This window comes from Microcebus murinus, chromosome 3, assembly GCF_040939455.1.
Source record: "Microcebus murinus isolate Inina chromosome 3, M.murinus_Inina_mat1.0, whole genome shotgun sequence".
Lineage (NCBI taxonomy): Eukaryota > Metazoa > Chordata > Mammalia > Primates > Cheirogaleidae > Microcebus > Microcebus murinus.
The window spans coordinates 112,620,732-112,643,404 of NC_134106.1; the positions used below are offsets into that span (position 1 = coordinate 112,620,732).

At 39.4% G+C, this 22,673-nt stretch overlaps 1 protein-coding gene across 7 annotated transcripts; it reads right to left on the bottom strand.

Annotated features, from left to right (window-relative positions):
* Positions 1-1,275: 1,275 nt before the first annotated feature.
* Positions 1,276-20,859, bottom strand: TLR6 (toll like receptor 6). Of its 7 annotated transcripts, XM_076001170.1 has the most exons (4): positions 20,772-20,859; positions 17,914-17,975; positions 13,849-13,971; positions 1,276-5,889 (listed from the first exon to the last, which is right to left on the bottom strand). In XM_076001170.1, exon 4 carries the CDS (start codon positions 5,824-5,826, stop codon positions 3,436-3,438), a length of 2,391 nt encoding a protein of 796 aa, XP_075857285.1. In that variant the 5' UTR covers positions 5,827-5,889; positions 13,849-13,971; positions 17,914-17,975; positions 20,772-20,859; the 3' UTR covers positions 1,276-3,435. The 7 variants fall into 7 exon arrangements, with proteins under 7 accessions (XP_075857285.1, XP_075857287.1, XP_075857288.1 ...); XM_076001172.1 differs by lacking the exon at positions 17,914-17,975; XM_076001173.1 differs by lacking the exon at positions 13,849-13,971.
* Positions 20,860-22,673: the final 1,814 nt, after the last annotated feature.

The following is a 22,673-nucleotide window of genomic DNA, read 5'->3' on the forward strand; positions in this document are numbered from 1 at the left end:
GCTGTGATGCTGGCTGGGAGGTTCCCTGTGCAGGAACACAACCTGGGCTGGGCGTACGGCCTCCCTTTGGGATGAGGGTTGCCCTCTAGGACGCTGATCTGCCCCTGAAGGCACACACACCTCAGTAGGCTGTTCATAAATATCCCTTCTGTGCCCCAGGCAATGCGAGATCTCGGTGCACGGGATCTGGTCTGCAGGTCTGACCTCTGGGCCCTGGAGTTCAAACTGTATCCCCACCAGTGAGAGGAGTGCAGGTCCCAATTCACCCACAGGGACCCCAAGCTGGGTCTATGTCTCTCAGCCTCAGGGTCTGCCCCGTTCTCCTGGGATCACCATGGCAGCAGCACCTGGGAGGGCTGGCGGGTGGGGAGCTCACAGTCTGAGTTCCCCTCAGTCATCTGTAGGGCCCCCAAAGGGAAGCTCCCATTCCCTGGAGGTGCCTCTAGCTGGTGGCTGTATTGTCTCTCTGGGCAGCTGGGTATGGTCAGCGGAGGGGAGAAGGAGGCAATATGGCGCCTGCGCGCGGCTCGGGTCTGTGCACACGGAGGTACCTGCGGGAGTTGGAAGCCTGGTGCCGCATCCACTACAGGCTCACCGCTCACTGGCAGTGGCCGTCGCTGGACTGGTGTCTGCAGGTCTCTCCACCCGCTGGGGAGCCACCAGCTGTCCTAGATGCAGGGGAGGGGAAGTTAACCGCTGCACCTACCCTTCCCACTGGTCTCTAGGCTGCTCTGGTGGCCTCAGCTTCCAGTTCTCCGCAACCTCCTCCTGTGGAGTCTCCCGTGGCCTCAGGTACCCCTCACTTCGACCGTCGTCCGCTGTATGCTCGTCTTCTTGCTTCTTTCTTCTAATTTCTGCTAGAATCTGTTTTTTCTGCAGATACACTCTGTCTGGCGGTGTTTCTCGTCTGCTGTCTTGAAGAGATGAATTTCTTATGATAGAATTTTTGTATGTCCGAGATGCACGTGTGTTCCTTTGTAACGAAAATGTAGGTTTTGTTCCATTCTCCTTTTAAATCTTAAAATTCTGTATTTTCAATGTCAACAATATTTTGTGAGAACTATATTGATACCATTTAAAATATTTGGTCATTTAGAATCTGGGACATAGTTTTTTGTTGTTGCTGTTGCTTTTCATTTAGGAAATAGTTAGACAGATCTATTCAACAGAGGTTACGTAGAATTTACCACCTAGGGTAGGGCCTAGGAAGGGAAACAGATGTTCTCCTGAAGGGCAAGGAAGGGGCAACACAGACAGATGATGACTCTAATAAAATATCTTTAAGGCTTATTTATTTACAATTATTCATTATGAAACTAATTGATTAAATGAGCTAAATCCAGAAAGAAAGGGCTTTATTTTTCTCTATCCACTGCCTGACAACCAGGTTCTTTTGGATCTCCCTCTGTCACTCCTGAATCCTGGGCAGATGCCATAAATTTTAGTGAGATGTCTCATCTTAGTAACTGCACCTCTGTTTCAGGCACTGAAATGTCCAGCCCAATCCAACCTAAGAGCAATCGCACATCTCATTCAAAATTCTGCTTGGCCCTAGCTCAGGCCTTTCTTGCAGTGAAGTGAGGAATGAATGTGGTCAGTTTATTTATTCTTCCTCCATCTTCTGTCTTCTCTATATCCTGGATGTCCCCAGGCCACTGCAGGGGAAGAGGGGGTTACACAAAGAAGAGCAAATCCGCCTGCAGTTAATATTGGATAAGGCAAGTGGCCATCACGCCCGTCCTCCTGTTGTGGCAGAGCCCACACACTGGCTCTGTCATGGGGTGGACCCCACATTGCACAGTTCCTTGGTGCTAATGGCACATTATCTGGCTGACCTCTTGAAGCAATCTCCCTTCCCCACTCCCTGCAATAACCCTCTTCTGCCTGACCCCATGGCCTCTTACTGCTATATTCCCTTTGCACAACAGGCTGCTTGATTTGCTGAGGTCCCATCATGACAACTCAAGCCCAGCTATCCTTTCCATGGTTGAGGCCATGTGAAAAAATTCATGTACTTCTGCCACGCCAACAATGGAAGGCAGGTTGCAGTCACTGCTTCCCTTCTCTCATCCCGCCCCTTTGGGCTGCCCAAGCCAACCTCTCACCTTCTGAATCTTCAGCTGGCAAGCATTCAACAAATACTTACCAAGCACCTATATTTGCCAAGCCCTATCACCAGTCTCTATGTCACAGTGCCCATCCCCACCCCAAACTTCAGTAGACACTCATCAAGCTCTTTCAAAAGCTCTCACCCCACACCCATTCTGCTACACTGAGACTGTGCACTTCTGTTACTCTGCAAGCTTCCAGTCTCAGAGTAGATACCAGGCTGCTTTTCTACTATGCTTGGAGCCCTCTTTGGAAGAAATGCAAAGCAATCTCCCCATGGTCTAGAACAGCAGTCCCCAACCTTTTTGGCACCAGGGACCAGTCTCAGGGAAGACAATTGCTCCATGGATGGTGGGGGGACGGGGGAGGGCATGGAGGCGGAGCTCAGGCGGTGATGTGCAGCCCTGTTTTCCAACAGGCCACGGACTGGTACTGGGCCATGGCCTGGGGTTGGGGACCGCAGGTCTAGAATCTCCACTTAATGACTCTTTAATCACCATTTTGAATCCTGTCTTGTGGAGATGGGTAATACAGATTGATAGTTACCAGTCTCTTCCTTGGTAAGTTCTGTGGGCTGTGTCCAGTATCTCTGTTTAAAATGTGGGAGCATTTACTGTCTTTTGACAGCTTTTGGGTTTTAGCCAAAATCCTAACACAATCAGGAAAGTCCCAATCATTATTCAGTTACAAATAAATTTGGCTCTGAGTTTCCTTGTCTTTCACCTCAATAACCTATGACGAAGTCTGTATTTCCCTTTATACATGTACCTTATTATGCCATGAGTCCCACTGGTTAATTACATATTTGTGTAGCAGGGTAAAAAATTACATAAACTTTTACACAGATATAAAACAAAATACTTTTCTATATTCCATAGCTAATTTTCTCCCAAGCCCCAAAGTTGAACAGAATGATCAGTTTCATCCAGAGCCCCCTGGGGATCCACAGGACACCCCAACAACCGGCGCGTACAATCCTGAGGTCGCCGGTTGCCTTGCTGCCATCAAGGCACATAAATTCCTGCTCACACAGAATCCACTCGGGAAAGGAGAGGGGAACCCTTGAAAGAATGAGCATTTGCTCAAAAGAGATGGTTTCAATTTGAAAAAGAATGATTAAGCCAGAAAACACTGAGCTGCCTCTAATTGGCAAGTTGAGCACCACCTCCTGCCCCACCCTAATTCCCCAGTTGAAACACAGTTTTCATTAAGTCTTTCCTGAAGGCATGCAGATGATGTTGGTACCCCCAAACAGTGACTTAGAACAATAGTCTGCATCAGAATCCAAGTTAATAAGGGTTGCTTAAATTGGACATTCTGTTTTTTTTAAGTTTTCACATCATCATTTTCAGCCACTAGTGTTAGGTTCATATTAAAAGCAGCTCTAATGTTAGCCCAAAAAAGTCCATGTTTGCTCTTCTCCTTGGGCCATTCCAAATAAGTCCGTTGTGCCATGAGAGCCTTCAGCTTGTGATACTTGCTGGGTATGATGTTCTGTGGGATGGGCTCCAGCAAGATCAGGATTAAGTTGTCAGATCCTTCGTGGAAGAGATTGTGGTGGGCAAAGTAGAGTTCATAATGGCACCACTCGCTCTGGACAAAGTGGGGAGACAAAACAAAGATGGACTTGTAACTCTTCTCAATGCAATTTATGATATTTTCCACAATGCTCTTGCCAGGAACAAAGTTTCTCTCATGGAGGCAAATCCGTATATCTTCTTTTTCTAGGCAAGGCACCAACTCATTCTTCACCCAGACAGAATCATGTTCACTATAAGAAATGAAAGCATGGAACTGGAGAGTTCTCTGGAGTTCCTCTAAGGGTATGTTCCTAGCCCTGTGCCGGGTCTGGGTCCACTGGCACACCATCCGGAGATACCAGGGCAGATCCAAGTAGATGCAGAGGAAGGTCACGGTAACGGCCAGCACCAGCGTGGTGGCCCCAATGGTGACCATCAGCAGAGCTGTGTTGCAGGATAATGGAGACATGTGAACGTCTTTTAGAGGGGTTCCCCTATAGCTTTCTGGGTAGTCACACTTATAAGAATCAGGCCAGCCCTCCACCACTTCACTTGATACTTGGCCTATATTTTTGACAAATTCTCTTAGCTCGCAGGTACATTGGAATGGATTGTTCCCTGCTTTTATTGACCTAACCTTCTGGCAGCTCTGGAAGAAATCAGTGGATGGCTGGGAAACCGAATTATGGTCAATGATCAGTACAGAGAGGCTGCTAAAGGCGCCACATCCAGGAAGGTCAGTTAAAGAATTGAGAGCAACATTGAGTTCTTGCAAAGCTTCCAGAGAGGTGACATCTTTAGGGATCCTCTCTATTCTGTTACTGTGAAGATCAAGTACCTTGATCCTGGGAGGTAAACATCTGAAAACAGAGTCAGTAAGTATATTTGATGACAAATTTAAGACAATTATACTCTCAACCCAAGTGCAATTTTCCTTATATCTATCAAATCCCAAAGAATTGAAGCTAACATCCAGTATTGCCAAAGATGGCATATCCTTAGTCATGAGACCTACACTGAATAGGTCTTTTAGTCCATTCTTTTGTAAGATAAGTGTCTCTAATCTAACTAACGTGGTACAATTTTGAAAAATACTATCTGTGAAAACATTCTGGGTAAAGTTCAAAAACTTAAATGTGCTTGGTGCCTCAGGACAAAGCATGTGTATAAGAGGTGAATCTGATATGGTTAGCATCATAATGTTCATCTCAGAAAACACTCTGTATAATACTGTCTGTGAAAAAAGAGGGACTCGGTTGGTAACATGTTCTATTTTCAATGCTTTCAATGTTGTTTTAGAATACATAAAGTCTTCTTTATTAATGCTTTCAACTATTATTAAATTGTAAATATTGAGATATTCCACAGATCTGGGCCAAAGAAACTGAAAGACTCTAACCAAGCATTTCCAAGTTGTTTCCATGTGAGAGAGGGTAAAATTCAGTAAGGTTGAACCTCTAGTGAGTTCTGATAAAAATTTAATTAAAACTCCACAGTTCTCATCATTCAATTTAATATTAGTCAGTTGCAAGCACCCTAAAGTATTAACTGATATGTTCACCTGGACAGAGAATAAATTATTTGGGTGAAAAACAAGGTGAAGTGTTTTTGTATTTAGAATTTGAAGACTTTCTGCCTCATTTTCTTTTACATAATAATTCCCTAAATCCAGAAGGATATAACTTAGGTGCAAGTGAGCTATTGGCAGCAGATCTAATTGTTGTAACTTCATAGCACTTAATCCCAAGAAATTCAGTTGTGTCAAGTTGCCAAATTCCTTACAGATGGGCAGGGCTTCGAAGTCATTGAATGAGAGGTCTAAATGCTTGAAACTCACAATAGGATAGCAGGATATCTTTCGCAACTGATTATGAGATAAATCCAAATATTCCAAATCCTGATTGAACTTGAAAATACTAAAATCAAGTCGCTGGATTCTATTATGGGAAAGTCTCAAAACTTTCAACCCTGACAGAAAGCTGATGTCAGAGATCTGAAGCACAGATATGTTGTTTTGAGACATATCTAAGACTTTGGTTTTTGGTGGCAGGTCTTTTGGAACGTGAGTAAGGCCTATTTTTGACCTATTTATTGCAAATTCACTTTCATCAGACAACTGGATTATGGTTCCAACTATTACAGTCATAACACAAACAAAATGGAAGCTTCTGACAGTAGGTTCTTTGTTTTTGTCCATGATGTTGCAGTGGCTGTCCAGAGGGTTGTTGTTCTTCAGATAATCTTGATATGAGTTCAAATTCTAAAAATATAATATACATTAAGATAGGTAAAGGTTGAATGATTTCTTTCAAACCTCCACTTACTAAACATAAAATCTAAATTATTTCCTCATTCAATATTAAAGTCATTTTTTTCTCTATAATTTAATGTGATTTTTCCGTCACTCATGCAGTTTACTCATACCAGAAGGACAATATAGACCTTGTTATCAAAGAATTGTGGTTGTGTGTGATTTTTTTTTTTTTTTGAGACAGAGTCTCCCTCTGTTGCCCAGGCTAGAGTGCCGTGGTGTCAGCCTAGCTCACAGCAACCTCAAACTCCTGGGCTTAAGCAATCCTTCTGCCTCAGCCTCCCAAGTAGCTGGGACTACAGGTATGTGCCACCATGCCCAGCTAAATTTTTCTTTTCTTTTCTTTTCTTTTTTTTTTTTTTTTTTTGGTAGAGACAGAGTCTTACTCTTGCTCAGGCTGGTCTCAAACTCATGAGCTCCAATGATCTGTCCGCCTCGGCCTCACAGAGTGCTAGAATTACAGGTGTGAGCCACCATGCCTGGCCATGGTTACGTGTTTTGACCTATCTGGTGGCTGCCTGAGGGGTTCATTCAGGGCTTTACTTTTATTTTATACAACTCTGAACTTTCTCAGGGATGAAGCAGCCTCCTGGGAAGTTTGTTAAAAACATTTAAGGGCAAATGAAGCAAGGGACAAGAGATGGGGCAAACAGTAGACACACCAGAAAGCCAGGGAAGGAAGGCGCTGGGACAGGAGATCAATGAGAGAAAAAAGACTTTAGAAAGCTTGGTGTTTACCAAGGAATCTAGAAGCCCACACATATGGCCAGGGGAGGACACATGCTCACAGAAGACCTGAGAAAATCCAAAACTTTCACTTCTGGCTGGCTTTAGGCTCCATGCAAGCAGAAAGTGAAGGCCAAGGCAGAGTTGTGAATAGACTGAATAAGCAGTGAGGCTCTAACACAGAGCCCATCTACAAAGATCAGAAGAGTTTTGGTTTTTGATTTTGGTGTTTTGTTTCTTGGTTTTGCTCCAGGTGTTTAAGAAAATCACTAGCTGACCACTAAGCTAACAGAACAGAGGATCAATGACCACACATGATAAAGAATATAGCTTTTACAAAAATCATTTAGAAAAGTCACTAAACAAATAAACAACTACAAGCCACAAAAACCAACAACAATAAACCCTGGGAAAAGGAGGGAAAATTGGTTTCTAGAGTTATGTCATGATAATGTTCAAAATGTCTGGCTTTAAAAAAAAAACTATTAACTATTAGTTATGCAAATAAACAAGAAAGTGTTGCCCATTCATAAGGGAGAAAAGAAATTGAAAGAACCAAAACAGAGAACTGACACTACCTAACATTAATACTTACTCTAAAACTATAGTAATCAAGGCAATGTGGTTTTGGCAAAGGAATAAACAAACAGATCAATGTACAAGAACAGAGAACTAGAAAATAGATCCATACAAATACAGTCAACCAATCTTTGACAAAGGAGTAAAGGCAATTCACTGGAGAAAGGATAGTCTTTTCAATAAACAGTGCTAGAAAAATTAGACATCCACATGCCAAAAAAAAAAAAATCTAGACACGGACCTTACAGTTTTCACAAAAATTAGCTCAAAATAAACCATAGACCTAAATATCAAATGTAAAACTATAAAACTTCTAGAAGTGATCATAGGAGAAAATCTAAGTGACTTTGGATTTGGTGATGATGTTTTACATACCATATCAAAAACATAATCCAAGAAAGAAAACACTGTTAAGTTGTACTCCATTAAAATTAGAATGTTCTTTGCAAAAGACACTGCTAAGAGAGTGAAAAGACAAACCACAGACTGGGATAAAATATTTGTAAAACATATATTTGATAAGCATTTGATTCTAAACTCAAGAACTCTTAACTCTACAATAAGAAAACAAACAACCTAATTTTAAAATGGGCAAAACCTCTGAACAGACAACTCACCAAAGAAGATATATAACTAGCAAATACACATATGAAAAGACATTCAACATCATATATTAAGGAAATGAAAATTAAAATAACAATGAGATATCACTACATACCTATGAAAAGGGCTAAAATCCCAAAACACACATCAAATGTTGGTGAGGATGTGGAGCAACGGGAACTCTTTTTCATTGTTGGTTGGAAAGAAAAATGGCATACCCACATTGGAAAACAATCTTATGGTTCCTTACAAAGCTAAACATGGTCTTATCATATGATCCAGCAATCACACTCCTAGGTATTTACTCAAACGAATTGAAAACTTCTGTCTACACAAAAACCTACATGTGGATGTTTATAGAAGCTTATTGGAAGCAACAGATATCTTTCAACACATAAAAAGATAAACTGGCACATTCGTACAATAAAATATTATTCAACAATAAAAAGAAATGAACTGGAAGGGCTTCAAGATAACTGACTAGAGGTACCCAGCACTTGCTTTCTCCACAAATAAAGGCCAAAACAGTGATTAGATAACCACATGTCAAATAGAGATTCTAGGAGAGAACACTGGAATTCAGCAGGGAAGTGACAGAGAACCTCTGAGGCATGGAAGAAGAGGGAGCAAAGTAGCCAGCCCAGCCAGGATCAGCTTGGAGCCAGGAGGAACTCCCCATTCCAGGGAAAGAGTAAGCGAGAGACCCTGAGTAGTCCACATTCCCACCATGGAGTCCTGCAATCTGAGCCACGGGAGAGCCCCTTAGCCTTTATGGGCCCTGAGAATAATACAGGAAGCTGCCTGGATTCCATGCAAATTCCAGAGAGGGAGTTCACTTTGAGTCCCACACATACCCCCGGACACCCAAACAGCTGCAGCATGATGCCATTTTGAGAGCCCAGCCTCCATCAGACTATATCCTGCTCTGAAGCCCTGCAGCTCCTAAATCTCCACATTCCTGAAGCCTTACTGACATCCCCCTATATCCACTCAGAGGGCTGAAGCATCATGATGCCAGCTAACCCAGTAGTACAACCAAGTCCCCAGCACTCTAGCCCATGTGATGTTCTACACCCCTGAGAATAGGCAGTGCAGTACTCTAGTGAAGCTGCCCCTAGGACAAAGGGAGCTGAAGTATACACTCCCCAAAGCCTAAGAGGCACATGCTCAGGGCTGCTATCATTGAAAACAACCCTATCCCCTCCATGTGGTGAGGCCACTGCGAACCTGCATGCACCTTCAGGAGGCCTGAGGACAAGTCTTCCCCACCCTCCACTGCCAGCACCTGCACACTGCCCCTGCTATGATACTCACCCATGCATGCCACCTGGGGCACCAGGGATTGGCCCACCCAGCCTGCAACCACCACTGTTGGTACCTATACATGCACTTTGAGGCCCAGGGGTTGGCCCACCACCACTGCTGCTACTGCCAATGCCATGTACATCACCCAGGGGCCCAAGGACCTGCTCAAATACCTGGCACATCACTGCCACTGAAGGCACCTAAGTAAGCCTCTTGGAGGCCCAAAGACCTCCTGCCCAGGGGCCTGAGGACCAATATGCCCAGCCTAATGCCACCACCACTGTGCCTGAGGAGAGGCCCCCTTGTCATCCTTGTCCCCAGCAAAGCCTTGCCATAGCCTCTGCTAACAATTGCCTAAGCCACTGAGGAGTTCAGTAATCATATGAAGACAACACTCCTGTGCCCACCCAGAATCAAAGCCATGGCACCCTTCCCAACTAACACTATAAATACATCTATAGGAAAACATCTTTCCATATCAGAGCCAAACCATAAAGAGAAGAGGGAGAGGGAGAGGGAGAGGGAGAGGGAGAGGGAGAGGGAGAGGGAGAGGGTGAGGGAGAGGAGGCAACTATTACATCAGATGCACAGATATCAACATAAGGACACAAGAAACATGAAAAGGCAAGGAAACATGACACTTCCAAAGGAATACAATAATTCTCCAGTAATAGGTCCCAATGAAAAGAAAATCTATGAAATACCTGAAAAAGAATTTGAAATAATGATATTAGAGAAACTCAGTGAGATACAAAAGAACACAGACGAACAGTACAGAGAGATCAAGAAAACAATTCATGATCTGAATGAGAAATTCAACAAAGAGATAGATGTCATAAAAAAAACCCCAGAAATTGGAACAGAAGAATTCAATGAATGAAATAAAAAATACAATCATGAACTCCAATAAGAAACTCGATTGAGCAAAAGAATTTCTGAACTTGCAGACAGGTCTTTTGAAATAACACAGTCAGACAAACAAAAAGAAAAAACAAAAATAATAAAGAATTAAAAAGAATGAAAAAAGCCTATGTGACATATGACACACCATTACGTAAACAAAATTCACATTTGGGGAGTTACAGGAGAAGAGATTGGAAAAGGCACAGAAAAACTATTTAATGAAATATATAGGCTATTTCTTCCAATGTTTTGATATAGGAATGTTGAAAATTTCCCAAATAGATTTAGCCCTAAAATGTCCTATCCAAAGCACATTCCAGTCAAATTGTCAAAAGTCAAAGACACAGACAGAATCCTAAAAAGAGCAAGAGAAAAGCTTCAAGTCAATTGTAAGGGAATCCCCATGAGACCAACAGATTTCTCCAGCAGAAACCTTACAGGCCATGAGAGAATGGGATGTCATATTCAAAGTACTGAAAGAAAAAACCTGCTAACTAAGAATACTCTATACAGCAAAGATAGCCTTAAAAAATGAATTAAGGAGAAATAAAGTCTTTTCCAAATAAGCAAAAACTGAGGGTATTCATCACCACCAGACCAGCCCTATAAGAAGTGCATAAGGGAGCCCTCCACCTGTAAGCAAAACGATGCTATATACCATCAGGAAAACACACAAAGCATAAAAACTTACTTGTAGAGCATATACATAAATGAGAAAGAGAAAGGAGTCACATGTTACCACTACAGAAAACCATCAAACCACAATGATAAGGAATAAGAGGAAAAAAGGAACAAAGGATACACGAAATGATCAGAAAACAAACGAATGATAGAAATAAATGTTCACCTATTGATAATAACCTTGAATGTAAACAGATTCCATAATGAAATAAAACTAGAAATCAATCGAAAAGGAACATTAGAAACTGTACAAACACATGGAAATTAAACATCATGCTCCTGAATGACCATTAAGTCAATGAAAAAATTTTTAAAGAAATAAAAAAATTCCTTGAAACAAATGACAATGGAAACACAACATACCAAAACCTAGGCAATACAGCAAAGGAGAAGTAAGAGGGAGGTTTGTGGCAATAAACACCTTCATCCCAAAAAGTAGAAAGATTTCAAATAAACAACCTAGTAATGCACTTCAAGAAACTAGAAAAGCAAGAACAAACCACATCCAAAATTAGTAGAAGGAAAGAAATAATAAAGATCAGAGCAGAACTAAACAAAATAGAGACTAAAAAAATGCAAAGAATTAATGAAATACAAATTGGTTTTTTAAAACATTAGGATTGATAAACCTTTAGCTAGAATAACAGAGAAAAAAAGAGAAACTACCCAACAAATAAAACCATAAATGAAAAAGAAGACATTACAACTGATACCACTGAAATACAAAGGATAATTAGACACAATTAAGAACAACTGTATGCTAATAAATAGGAAAACCTAGAGGTAATAGACAAATTCCTTGACACATACAACCTACCAAGATTGAAGCTGGAAGAAGTAGAAACCCTGAACAAACCAATAACAAATAATGAGGTTGAAGCAGTAACAAAAAGTCTGCCAACAAAAGCTAAGGACTGGATGGCTGCTTTCTATTAAACTTTTAAAAGGAACTAATACCAATTTTTCTAAAACTATTCCAAAAAATTGAAGGCAAAGGAATTCTTTCTAATTCATTCTACAAAGCCAGACAAAGCCAGTCTACAATTACCAGACAAAAACACATACTCAGAAGAAGAAAACCATGGGACAATATCCCTTATAAACATATATGCAAAAATCCTCAAAATACTAGCAAATTGAATCCAATAGCACATCAAAGAGGTAGTATACCATGATCAAGTGGGATTTATTACAGGAATGAAAGGATGGTTCAACATACACAAATCAATAAATGTGATCCATCACATCAACACAATGAAGGACAAAAACCACATGGTCATTTCAATAGACAGAGAAAAAGCATTTGATAAAATTCAACATCTCTTCATGATAAAAACTTACAACAAATTAGGTATAGAAGTACCATACCTTCACACAATGAAGGCCGTATATGACAAACCCTCAGCTCACATCACACTGAATGGGAAAAGCTACTCAACTCCTATACCCATGTGACTATCATTAGTACATTTAAATGTTTATGTTTGTAAAACTATGTATGTTATTATTGTCTATTTTGTTGTGTAATGTGGTCTATGAAGTGTTCTGTTGTATTTTTATGCTTCTCAAAATCTAAATAAATGTCTTTTAAAGAATCTTTAAAATTTGTTTTCAGAATAATATTTTTGGGATTTTGATCTTCCAGGATTTCCACATTCAGAATTATGGCATTTGGGATTGTGTCTTTTGGAATTATGGCTCAAATCCTACTTTCAGACCCTCAGCTCATTTTGCCAAGCCAGCATGAGAAGAAAGGTACAGGGAAGAAGGTGGCTGACATGACATTGAGGCCCAGCCAGGAGGCGGATGCAGCTGCAGCTTGCTGGCTAAAGCCCTGTGGAAGATGACATGGATAATGCTTTCATGAGGGCACATGAGGACTGCAATGAGTCCGAGTTCACATCACAAGGAAGAACTACCTACCCTCTTCCCCTCCATGAAGTGGGCCTGACCAAAACTAGCTACAGGTGGCCAGGCAGAGATGATAACCCTGTTCACGGAGCCATTGGAAGAAATCCAATTAATGCAGATCGAATCTGGCATTATGGCTGGCTGAGGGATGATAGCAGGCACATGAACCCAGAGCCCATGTTTGTGACTGGGAAAGGGAGTGAGACTAAAACTGTACAAAAGGGAAACAAGGAGCTACTCCCAGAAACTCAGACACACACTCAGGAGTCTGCTTTATTCAGGCTCTGATGTGCATAGAAAAGCGTCTGCGAGCCCTCACAGGGGACAGAAGCCAGCACTCCTCCGTGTCCCAGCCCGCACAGCCAGACAAGGCTCCAGTGGCTGTCTAAATCCCACAGTGGCATTTGGACTGTTCACCCTTATGACCTAATCACCTTCCAAGGGCCCCATCTCCTAATATCATCACATTGGTGATCAGGTTTCAGCATACGAATTTTGGGGAGACACAAATATTCAGACCATAGCAAAGACACATATACCCCACTGTATTTAATCTCAGAAAATTTCTTTAGTCATGGAATCTCATTTTTTTATACAATTTCCATAAAAATGGATAAGCATTTTTCCAGCCTACCTTGGACCAGAAGCAACAAATTCAGGGAGATATGATTCAGCACTTGATAATCTGAAAACCTCAAGTTCCAACAGTTGACATAGTGACAAAATGGGAGAAGACAGAGAGATGTTAAAAACTACACTGAGGCTGGGCACAGTGCCTCACACCTATAATCTTTGTACTTTGGGAAGCCGTGTGGGAGGATCACTTGAGGCTGGGAGTTTCAGACCAGTCTAAACAAGAGCAAAACCCCATCTCTACAAAAAATTAGAAAAAAATTAGCCAGGTGTGGTGGCATGTGCCTGTAGCTACTCGGGAGGCTGAGGCACAAAGATTGCTTGAGCTCAGGAGTTTCAGGTTGCTGTGAGCTGTGATGATGCCTTTGCACTTCAGCCCAGGCAACAGAGCAAGACCTTGTCTCAAAAAAAAAAAAGGTACACTGACGAACTAAGAGGGTATGTCAGGCTAAAGCTGTTACATGTAAGAGATAACTACTTTCTCGGGGCACAGAAGGCCTCACTGCATTACGACAGATTATAGACATTGATGTTCACGACAACGCTCAGTGGACAAGAAAAGATGACCTGGCTGAGGCACGGAGGCAGGTATATAAGCCAATGTTCGTGACTGGACAAAGGGCTGGAACTTCCAGGCTGGCTTAGACTCCTTCCAGACTCTGTTCTGCAGAGAAAAGCATCTCTGTGTTCCTGGGGGACAAAAGCAGGAAACAGCATTTCTTAAGCAGGGCCTTTTTGAGTTGCAGGAATAGTGGCCAGCGGATTCTCACTGCTCACTGTTACTCAGTTTTATTTACAAAAGGACCAACTTTTCACCACCAGAGGATATACTGGAAATACTAAAAACAGTCAAGAGATAAGGAGAGTTTCAGCCAAACATTTTTTGGAAGAAAGAAAACTTTCTAAATTGGGGAACTTTTATTATAAAATGGAATATGGTTAAAAGCTTCCCCTATATAACCTCCCCCCATTGCCCATCAAAACACCCATGAAGACACACAAACATTTGAAAATCCACCTTGCCACCAAAAGCAAACAAGGATGGAAACCTGATGGCAGGATCCAGGGGCCTCTTCACGCATGCAGAAGTAACTAGAGTTGTATTAAGGAATACCTGGATACTCAAGCTTTGTCTCAGGAAGACAGACTCCCTGATGAAAGGCAGCTAGAAATTTTGTCCCTCTCTCTGTTTGTCTGAGTCATACACCAAGGATGTGTAGCAACCAGTACTTCATGAGTAATTATGCAGCATGTCTTTTACCCCACTGGCACTGATATGCGTGGATCGGCATGCTGCGATTCCTTCTACGGACTGCCACACTCCAAGCCCTCTCAGTGTCTGCGCTTAGTCAGTGACGGACTCTGCCAGGCAAGAACTGAATGAGAGGCAGGAAGGAGGCCACACTGCATTCTGAGAGGTGTAACTCATACAACAATACTTGTACCTAGGAGCGGTGACAGGAACGCTGGCAGCTGTATTCACCAGTAACTGCAGTTTGTATAAACAATACTCCATTAGGTTGAAGTAACAGAGAATGGGACAATGGGGAAAGAATAAGCTACTACTTCTTACTGGTTATACAATCAAAACAAATAGCTCAAAATGAAGCCATAATATATAAGAACACTTCTGCAGCAAATAACACCGCATCAAAATTTACAAAGTAAAACATGTTAAAAACACAAGGAGACATTAATTGTGAAAGTATTTAGTATATTTCTATTGGTCAAATAAAATAATTAATAAAATATTTAACAGAAACTTGTAAACTTTGTACTCTACCAAAATAAAACATTGTATATCTAAGTTCTAGGGTACATAGAAGCATTTACTAAAATTGTTTATTAGGTCAAATATATATATATATATGTATTTTTTTTGAGACAGAGTCTCACTCTGTTGCCCAAGCTAGAGTGCCATGGTGTCAGCCTAGCTCACAGCAACTTCAGACTCCTGGGCTCAAGCAATCCTCCTGCCTCAGCCTCCCGAGTAGCTGGGACTACAGGCATGCACCACCATGCCTGGCTAATTTTTCCTATATATATTTTTAGTTGACTAATTAATTTCTTTCTATTTATAGTACAGACAGGGTCTCACTCTTGCTCAGGCTGGTTTCAAACTCCTGACCCTGAGCAATCCACCCACCTTAGCCTCCCAGAGTGCTAGAATTACAGGCGTGAGCCACCATGCCTGTAATGACACCCCATGTCATTGTGGACACCCCATGTCATGGTGTCAATGACACCATGCCACCATTACAAGCCCATGTCAAATATATTTTTAAATAAATATCCCCAAATGGATATTATAAAAGGCATATTTCTGACCACAAGAGAAGCTTTTTAAACCACTTTTTAAAATGTTCTAAATAAATTCTGGATCAAGAAAATCACATTTTCAAATACAAACGTTAAAAATTATGGAAGTCAGGAGGGTGGTTTGCACATGCTACAGCCTTCTCTTCTTACCCTAAATCCCTGAAATGACCAAAAATTTTTTTAAACATTTTTAAAATTAATTAATTTAAATATACATTTAAATTATATATAAATAAAATCTCCATCATATACTAAAAAGCAAGAGAATCTTAGGGAACTGAAATCAGGAAAAGTCTCTGAGATTCAGAAAGGGATTGGACTATGATGGACAGAATATCAACCTGCCAAAGATGTCTACTTTCTAATCCCTAGACCTTGTGAACATGCTGTGTTGCATGGAAAGGGGGAGCTAATGTTGCAGATGAAATTGGGGTTGTTAGCCAGGTGATCTTAAAATGGGAAGATTATTCTGGATTATTTGGGTGTGCCCACTGTAATCACAAGCATCCTTACAAGGGGAAGAGGAAGGCAAAAAAGAATGTCAGAGTAATATAATAAGAGAAGGACTTGACCCACAATTGCTGGCTTTGAAGATCAAGCAAGGGGCCATGAGCCAAGGAATGTGGGCAGCTTCTAGAAGCTCAAAAAAGCAAGTAAATGGATTTTCCCCTAGAGACTACAGAAAGAATGCAGCCTTGACACCCCCTGCCTTACCTAACAAGAGCTGTCAGTCTTCTACCCTATGGAACTGTAAGATAATAAATGTATATTATTTTAAGCCACAAACTGTGTGATAATTTGTTATAGCAGTACTAAAACATTAGTACATACTGGTTTGATCCACCATCCTAACAAACAGGCTGCAAAAACAGATCAACAAACACTTTCACAAGGAGCTGTGAGCACAATTTGGGCTGCAGAGTCAAGAAGTGTGACACTGCAGAAAGCAGACACTGTGATAGAAAGGCACCAAACTCAAGATATGACAGAAGTTAACACCCAACAAAACAGAAATAAAAGAGCAGAACAGGCACTTCTAACAAATAGATAATCTGCAAAAAGAGGCAAGATTCTAAAAAAAGAATGGAGTAGAAATCATGAAAATTAAAAACTTAATTATTGAAATGGAAAGCTCATTGGATGAGTTGAATTGCAAAATGACACCATTGATTAGAAAACTAGTGAAGATCAGGAAGAGGAATTTTCCCAAAACTCAGCACAGGAGGCCAAAGAGATGGAATATACAAAAGAAATGCTAAGAGACATGGAAGACAGATCCATATCTGAATTCCCGGAGGATAGAGTCTCTCCTCTGAAAAGAAATTGACTCCAAAAAAAAAAAAAGATGCAAGAAGGAATACTTAGCAAAATAGTAAAATTTACTGTTAAGTACCAATAAGTATTGATGACAACAATTTTAATAAAAATCTGGAGCTTAAACTGCTCATGATAATTAGGGAATTGGCAGATGGTGGGAAGAGAAGGAGAGAATACTCCAAAAGCATGCTAAGATCCTTGTTTGACTGAGAGGAAGCTGTAGATACCAATTAACTCAAGAGGTTAGAAAACATAAGTTTGAGTATGCATGTTATAAAATTAAGAGTAATTATTAGAAAAAACAAATAAAAGGAATAAATTTCAGTCAATTTTTAGGAAGGGGTAGAAGCTCAGAATGAAGAAACCCCAATTAATCTAGCTGTGTTCTAAAGGAATAATCCATTCAGTAATTAGGGCGTTTTGGGGATTGTAAAAATGGTCTATTAATAGCAAATCTATGACTATAATTCACATGAGTAGGTCAAAGGAGAAAAACAGATGAGCATCTCCATAAATGTTAAAAATCTACTTGACAAAATTTAGCACTCGTCTTTGATTAAAAATATAAATTTTGGCCGGGCGTGGTGGCTCACGCCTGTAATCCTAGCTCTCTGGGAGGCCGAGGCGGGCGGATTGCTGAGGTCAGGAGTTCGAAACCAGCCTGAGCAAGAGCGAGACTCCGTCTCTACTATAAATAGAAAGAAATTAATTGGCCAACTAATATATATATGTATAAAAAAATTAGCCGGGCATGGTGGCGCATGCCTGTAGTCCCAGCTACTCGGGAGGCTGAGGCAGAAGGATTGCTTGAGCCAGGAGTTTGAGGTTGCTGTGAGCTAGGCTGACGCCATGGCACTCACTCTAGCCTAGGCAACAAAGCAAGACTCTGTCTCAAAAATATATATATATATATACATATATATATAAATTTAAATTAGATATTTAAAAGATACTTGATAAGAATATCTCAAATATTTAACTTCAACCAATACGTACCCCAAGGCCTTCCTGTTAAAGTCAGCGTCCAGAGGGTGCACTGTCAACACTGTTCTTTTGAACTGAGAAGTGCAGGTGTATAAAAAAAAAAAAAGAAGAATAATAAAAGAAAAAACACTGTTCTTACTATAAGTTCTAGCCACTGTAATAAGGGGGGAAATGATAGACAGAAATATTGGGATGGAGAAATAAAATTATCATTATTTTTAGATCATAAGATTGTCAATGAGGAAAACACATGAGAAGCAATTGAAACACTGTTATCACCAGTAAAAGAATACAATAAAGTGGCCAGCACAAGATAAATTATTTTTGAAAAATTAAGCTAATTGTCCTAAAATAGCAGGTTGTCAAACAAATTATACTATCTCTATGTAATTAAGTATTACTAAGTGGCCTTTGAAAATAATAAAATAAAAATCTAATTACATGAGAGAAATCTTACTATATGTAGGTGACAAAAAACAGTTTACAAAAAAATGACCTAAGTAAATATGTACACACATGTGAAAAAATTAGTAAGATACTTACCAAGATATTAACAGTGATTATCTGTGCATGATAAGATTATAAAGGAGTGTTGTTTTCCTCTTAGTTTTTACCTATATTTCTCAAATTTTCAACATGAAAAATTAAGTACAACATATTATTTGCTCAGCTAATTTATAAAAAAATTAGCCAATGTATAATGGCTATATAATGGCAGTATAATGTCCAATCTCACAAAAAATAAAAACACATGTTAAAACTAAATAGCACATAACATCTAGATGCTATTTAGTAACAAAGGGGGGAATTCTAAGATGGATCAGTTATTAGGTATTATTAAGAATAAATTTTAATTTTTTATAATGTTATTTGGCTATCTAGGAAAATATACTATTTTAGAGATATAAAATAAATTTAGGAATATGTTTTCAGAATATTTATAATTTTTACTTTCAGATATTTAAGTATAAAAAGATAAAGTGAATCAAATGAGAATTTTTGATCCTTAAAATATTTTTTTAAAAGGTATTATTTTTTTCACATACCAAATTTGGAAAATTCAAAAATATAATACCCAGTGTTGGTAGGTGAGAGCTAAAACAAGAATGTTCATTTACTACGTAGGCGGGAATGAAAAATGAGTACAACCTTTCTAAAGGGCAATTTGGTAGTTCATATAAATTTCTTAAAAATATGCCTCCTCTTATTTTAGCAATTTTACTCATAGGAATTTTCTAAAGAAATAGAGATATACACAAAAATATAATATGACTACCAGGATACTCATAACATGAAAAATTGAAAAAATCAGAATGTCTTATGTAGAAAATTGTTAAATCAGTTATGGTACACGCACAACACGGGATAGCATGCAGCCTCAAACATTGCATGTTGGTAAAAAAACAACTATATACTATTAAGTGAATAAAAGAATACCAAAAGGGCATATGTAGTAGGACTCCAATTTCATAAAATATGATTAAAACCTGACATATACACAAAGCCTAGGGGACAAAAGAATATGAGAAAATATACCAAATGCTGATAGTAGTTATCTCTGAATCTCTTGAATTATAGATGAATTTAATTTTCTGTCTTATACTTTTAAATATTTCTAAAATTTCTAATTTTCAACATCTTTTATGATCTGAAAAAAGTTATCTTAAGACAATTTAAGAGTTGTCTTTAAATACAGCAAATGTAAAAATATTTTATATATAAAGAAATATGCTTATATTATTTAGAATATTAAAATATGAAGACAGAGGCCTTCTACATGATGGTAGGTAACTGACTTTTACAAGTCTGTGTTCAAGGGACTGAAATTCAGCCACCATGTGAAAAGTTGATCAGCTTCCTTCCAACATCCTACCACAAAAGCACAAATATTAATGAACAAGCCAGTACCTTTTACCTTTAAAAGGGAAACAAAGCAGGGGGAAAGGAGGAAGATAAGAGTGAAAGATTAAAGAGTTCACAGTTTTTAAAGGAAGTAAAAAGATAACAGGAAAAAGCTGTCTTTTTTTATGCATCAAATGAAAAGGGCACAAATAAAAGATGAAATAAACTCTATTTCAGAAAAAAACAATGAGGGCCGAGACCTATAAAATTATAACTACAAGAAGGGAGAGAGCTGAAAAAACATTAAGTGAGGTAAGTGGAGGAGATTGCACAATCAAGTCAACAAATTTGCAAGAGAAACATTGTTCATTTGTCAAACTTAAGGTTAGAGACCTGTAGGAAGGCAAGAGCCAGGCACCGGCAGTATTCAACATCACAAAGAGCTGGTTCCTGCCACTTCCTTCATTAATAAATGTTTATTCAGAGTCTACTTTGTGCCAGCGTCCAGGTTCCGCACTAGGTGCTGGGGATATAAATACGAATAGCACTGACATAATTCCTGCTTTCAAAAAGCTTATGAATTAGTGACAGATACAGACCAACAAACTATTACAGTACCAAGTGACAGGGGAGATGAAACACACGTTTGCTATAAAAATGTATAACATAAAGGTGCTGATCAGTGGCATAAATTACTGTTAAATGTTATTAAAAACGAGAAACTAGGAAAAGGTGACAAGAGAAACTGTAGTCGATCAAAGCAAAAGAAATAAATGAGTTTTTTCCTCAACTATCACTTTAAGTGCTAGTTGCTTTCTATCTTTTCAAGATAGCCATAAAGATTCGCTACTTTTCATCTTTCTTGTGCAAGTCAAAGGACATTCACAGCATTTAAAATAACACTTCAAATCATTCTGCAAAAATTTCAAGGAAATGTTACCTATTTCTTATATAATAATTAGCATTTTCTTGCTTATTTGAAACACTCACGCCATGATTTGAAAAGCTACAACAGCATTTTTACTTACCAAGATTTCATTTTCAGAAGAGAAAATAACCTGTAAATGCACGGAAATACGTTTGTAAAGGCTTGGCAAATGCAAGTCCTGAAGTAAAGCTCTGTCTTAGGAACGGTGTGGCGCCATCTGGGGGCCCCCACGGGAATTACTCCTCCCAATAAATTTCACTTTCAAAGGTCGGAGCAGAGCATATGGGCTGGCAGCTTTTCTCTGCTACAGACTAAACCAGTAATCAAAATTTTAAATTCATATGAGCAAACAGCTTATGAAAACTTCGGTGTGAAAAAGACATTTTTCTAAAGTAATATTTCTCCGCAGGAGTTTGCAGCCTGAATATTAAATTGTCACAAGAGTGGAAAGTTACTAAACTTAGCCTATTTTCTATCATCACCATATTTAACATTTCCAAAATAATTGCTATTACCATTATCAAGCAATTTTTGAGCATTATTTTAGCTAGATGAGATACTTTAAAATAGGTTAGGTCCACAATTTTTTTTTAAATCAACTTTCGAGGAAAGTTTAGAGGTTGATACATATTTAGCCATACCTAAGAGGAACTGCATCTTGTTTCCTTACATTATGATCAATATTTGGTTTTATTAGCTGTGTTCATTTTTAATTCTGGAGTAATAAATAACACTGAGATCCTGCAGGACTAATTTAAAAATCTTCTAAAGACCATTTAGAATTATTTTATTTTATTATTATTTTTTTGAGACAGAATCTCACTCTGCTGTCCTGAATAGAATAAGTTTAGAATAATACCAACAAGGGTTGATACAAAAAGAAAGTGTCTGGTTAACCAAAGACTTCAGGGAGAGAGAATATTCTATTCCCCAGACTTCTCTCTTAATTGAGGTTCTGTGAAGAACTGAACACATGAGTTAAACAATCATTCAATAATCAATCCCATTGCCTGGAATTGTCTTATCTTTACAGAAAACAAGTTAAGACCCTACAATTTGGCCAATGACAAAGTGGCACATCTGGGGAAGAATCACTTCTGCTTTTGGGAGGAAGAGAAAAGCCAGCTTCTTAAGATTCATCCTTACTCATCAAACATGACAGGAAGTCTGCTCAGGCCTGGGTGGCTCTGTGAGGAGTAGGTGGATCTCTGCTCCACCAGCAAAAGGAGACAGACAGCTAGCATGCAACAGGTATCTGTGGCACTGGGACACCAGATTTGTGAAACAGGCAGAGGAGAAAGGGAACAGCTGTGACTTTGATGGAATTTTAAGCAACATTGGACTAAAGGCTTAAGAAAACACACACATCACTGCAGACATGGCCACACTGCACACGTCTCACTGGGGTATTGCTTAATAACACTGGTGTTTGGGAACAAGGAGACTATTCTTGTGAAGGCTGTCGTAACTCTGAGAAGAGTTTTCAAGGGGATGACAAAAACCACAAAAATCAAGTAATAGGGAAGACAACACGGTCATGGAACAAACAAAGAAACAGACAGTACTGGGTCCAACTCCCCACTCAGCCACTGACCAACTGTGCAGCTTGGGGCAAGTTCCTGACAGTCATTGAGACTCCACTTATTCATCCACAAAATGGTAGTACTTACGGTGTTTTAGGGAAGATGTTGAATTTAAAGTAGCTCGAACAGTAATTGACACAGTAGAGAAGTCATAATAGTAAGGAGTTTAGCATTCTATGCAAGTCATATGTTTCCATGTGCTGAAGTGGAAAAGATGTCAGGATATACTGTTGAGAAAAGCAAGGTGCTGAGCAGTATGGAGGATATGACATCATTTGTATAAAATCTGGCCTTCACACATTCCTGTAGGTTATCTTCTTGCCAGGCACTATTATGTTATACAAGCATTAATATATTATATTAAACAAGCATTAATTCACTTAACCCTCATAAAGGTGCTATGAGATAAGTATTGTCAC

Bases quoted from the DNA above. Each gene is read 5' to 3' on its own strand.
- TLR6 (XM_076001169.1), bottom strand. From the start codon at position 13,998: ATGCTGTTTCCTGCTTTTGTCCCCCAGGAACACAGAGATGCTTTTCTC. The intron at 5,890-13,848 runs GTCATCTTTTCT...TTATATTTTTAG, and splicing joins TGCCTCCGTGCCTCAGCCAG to AATTTGAACTCATATCAAGA.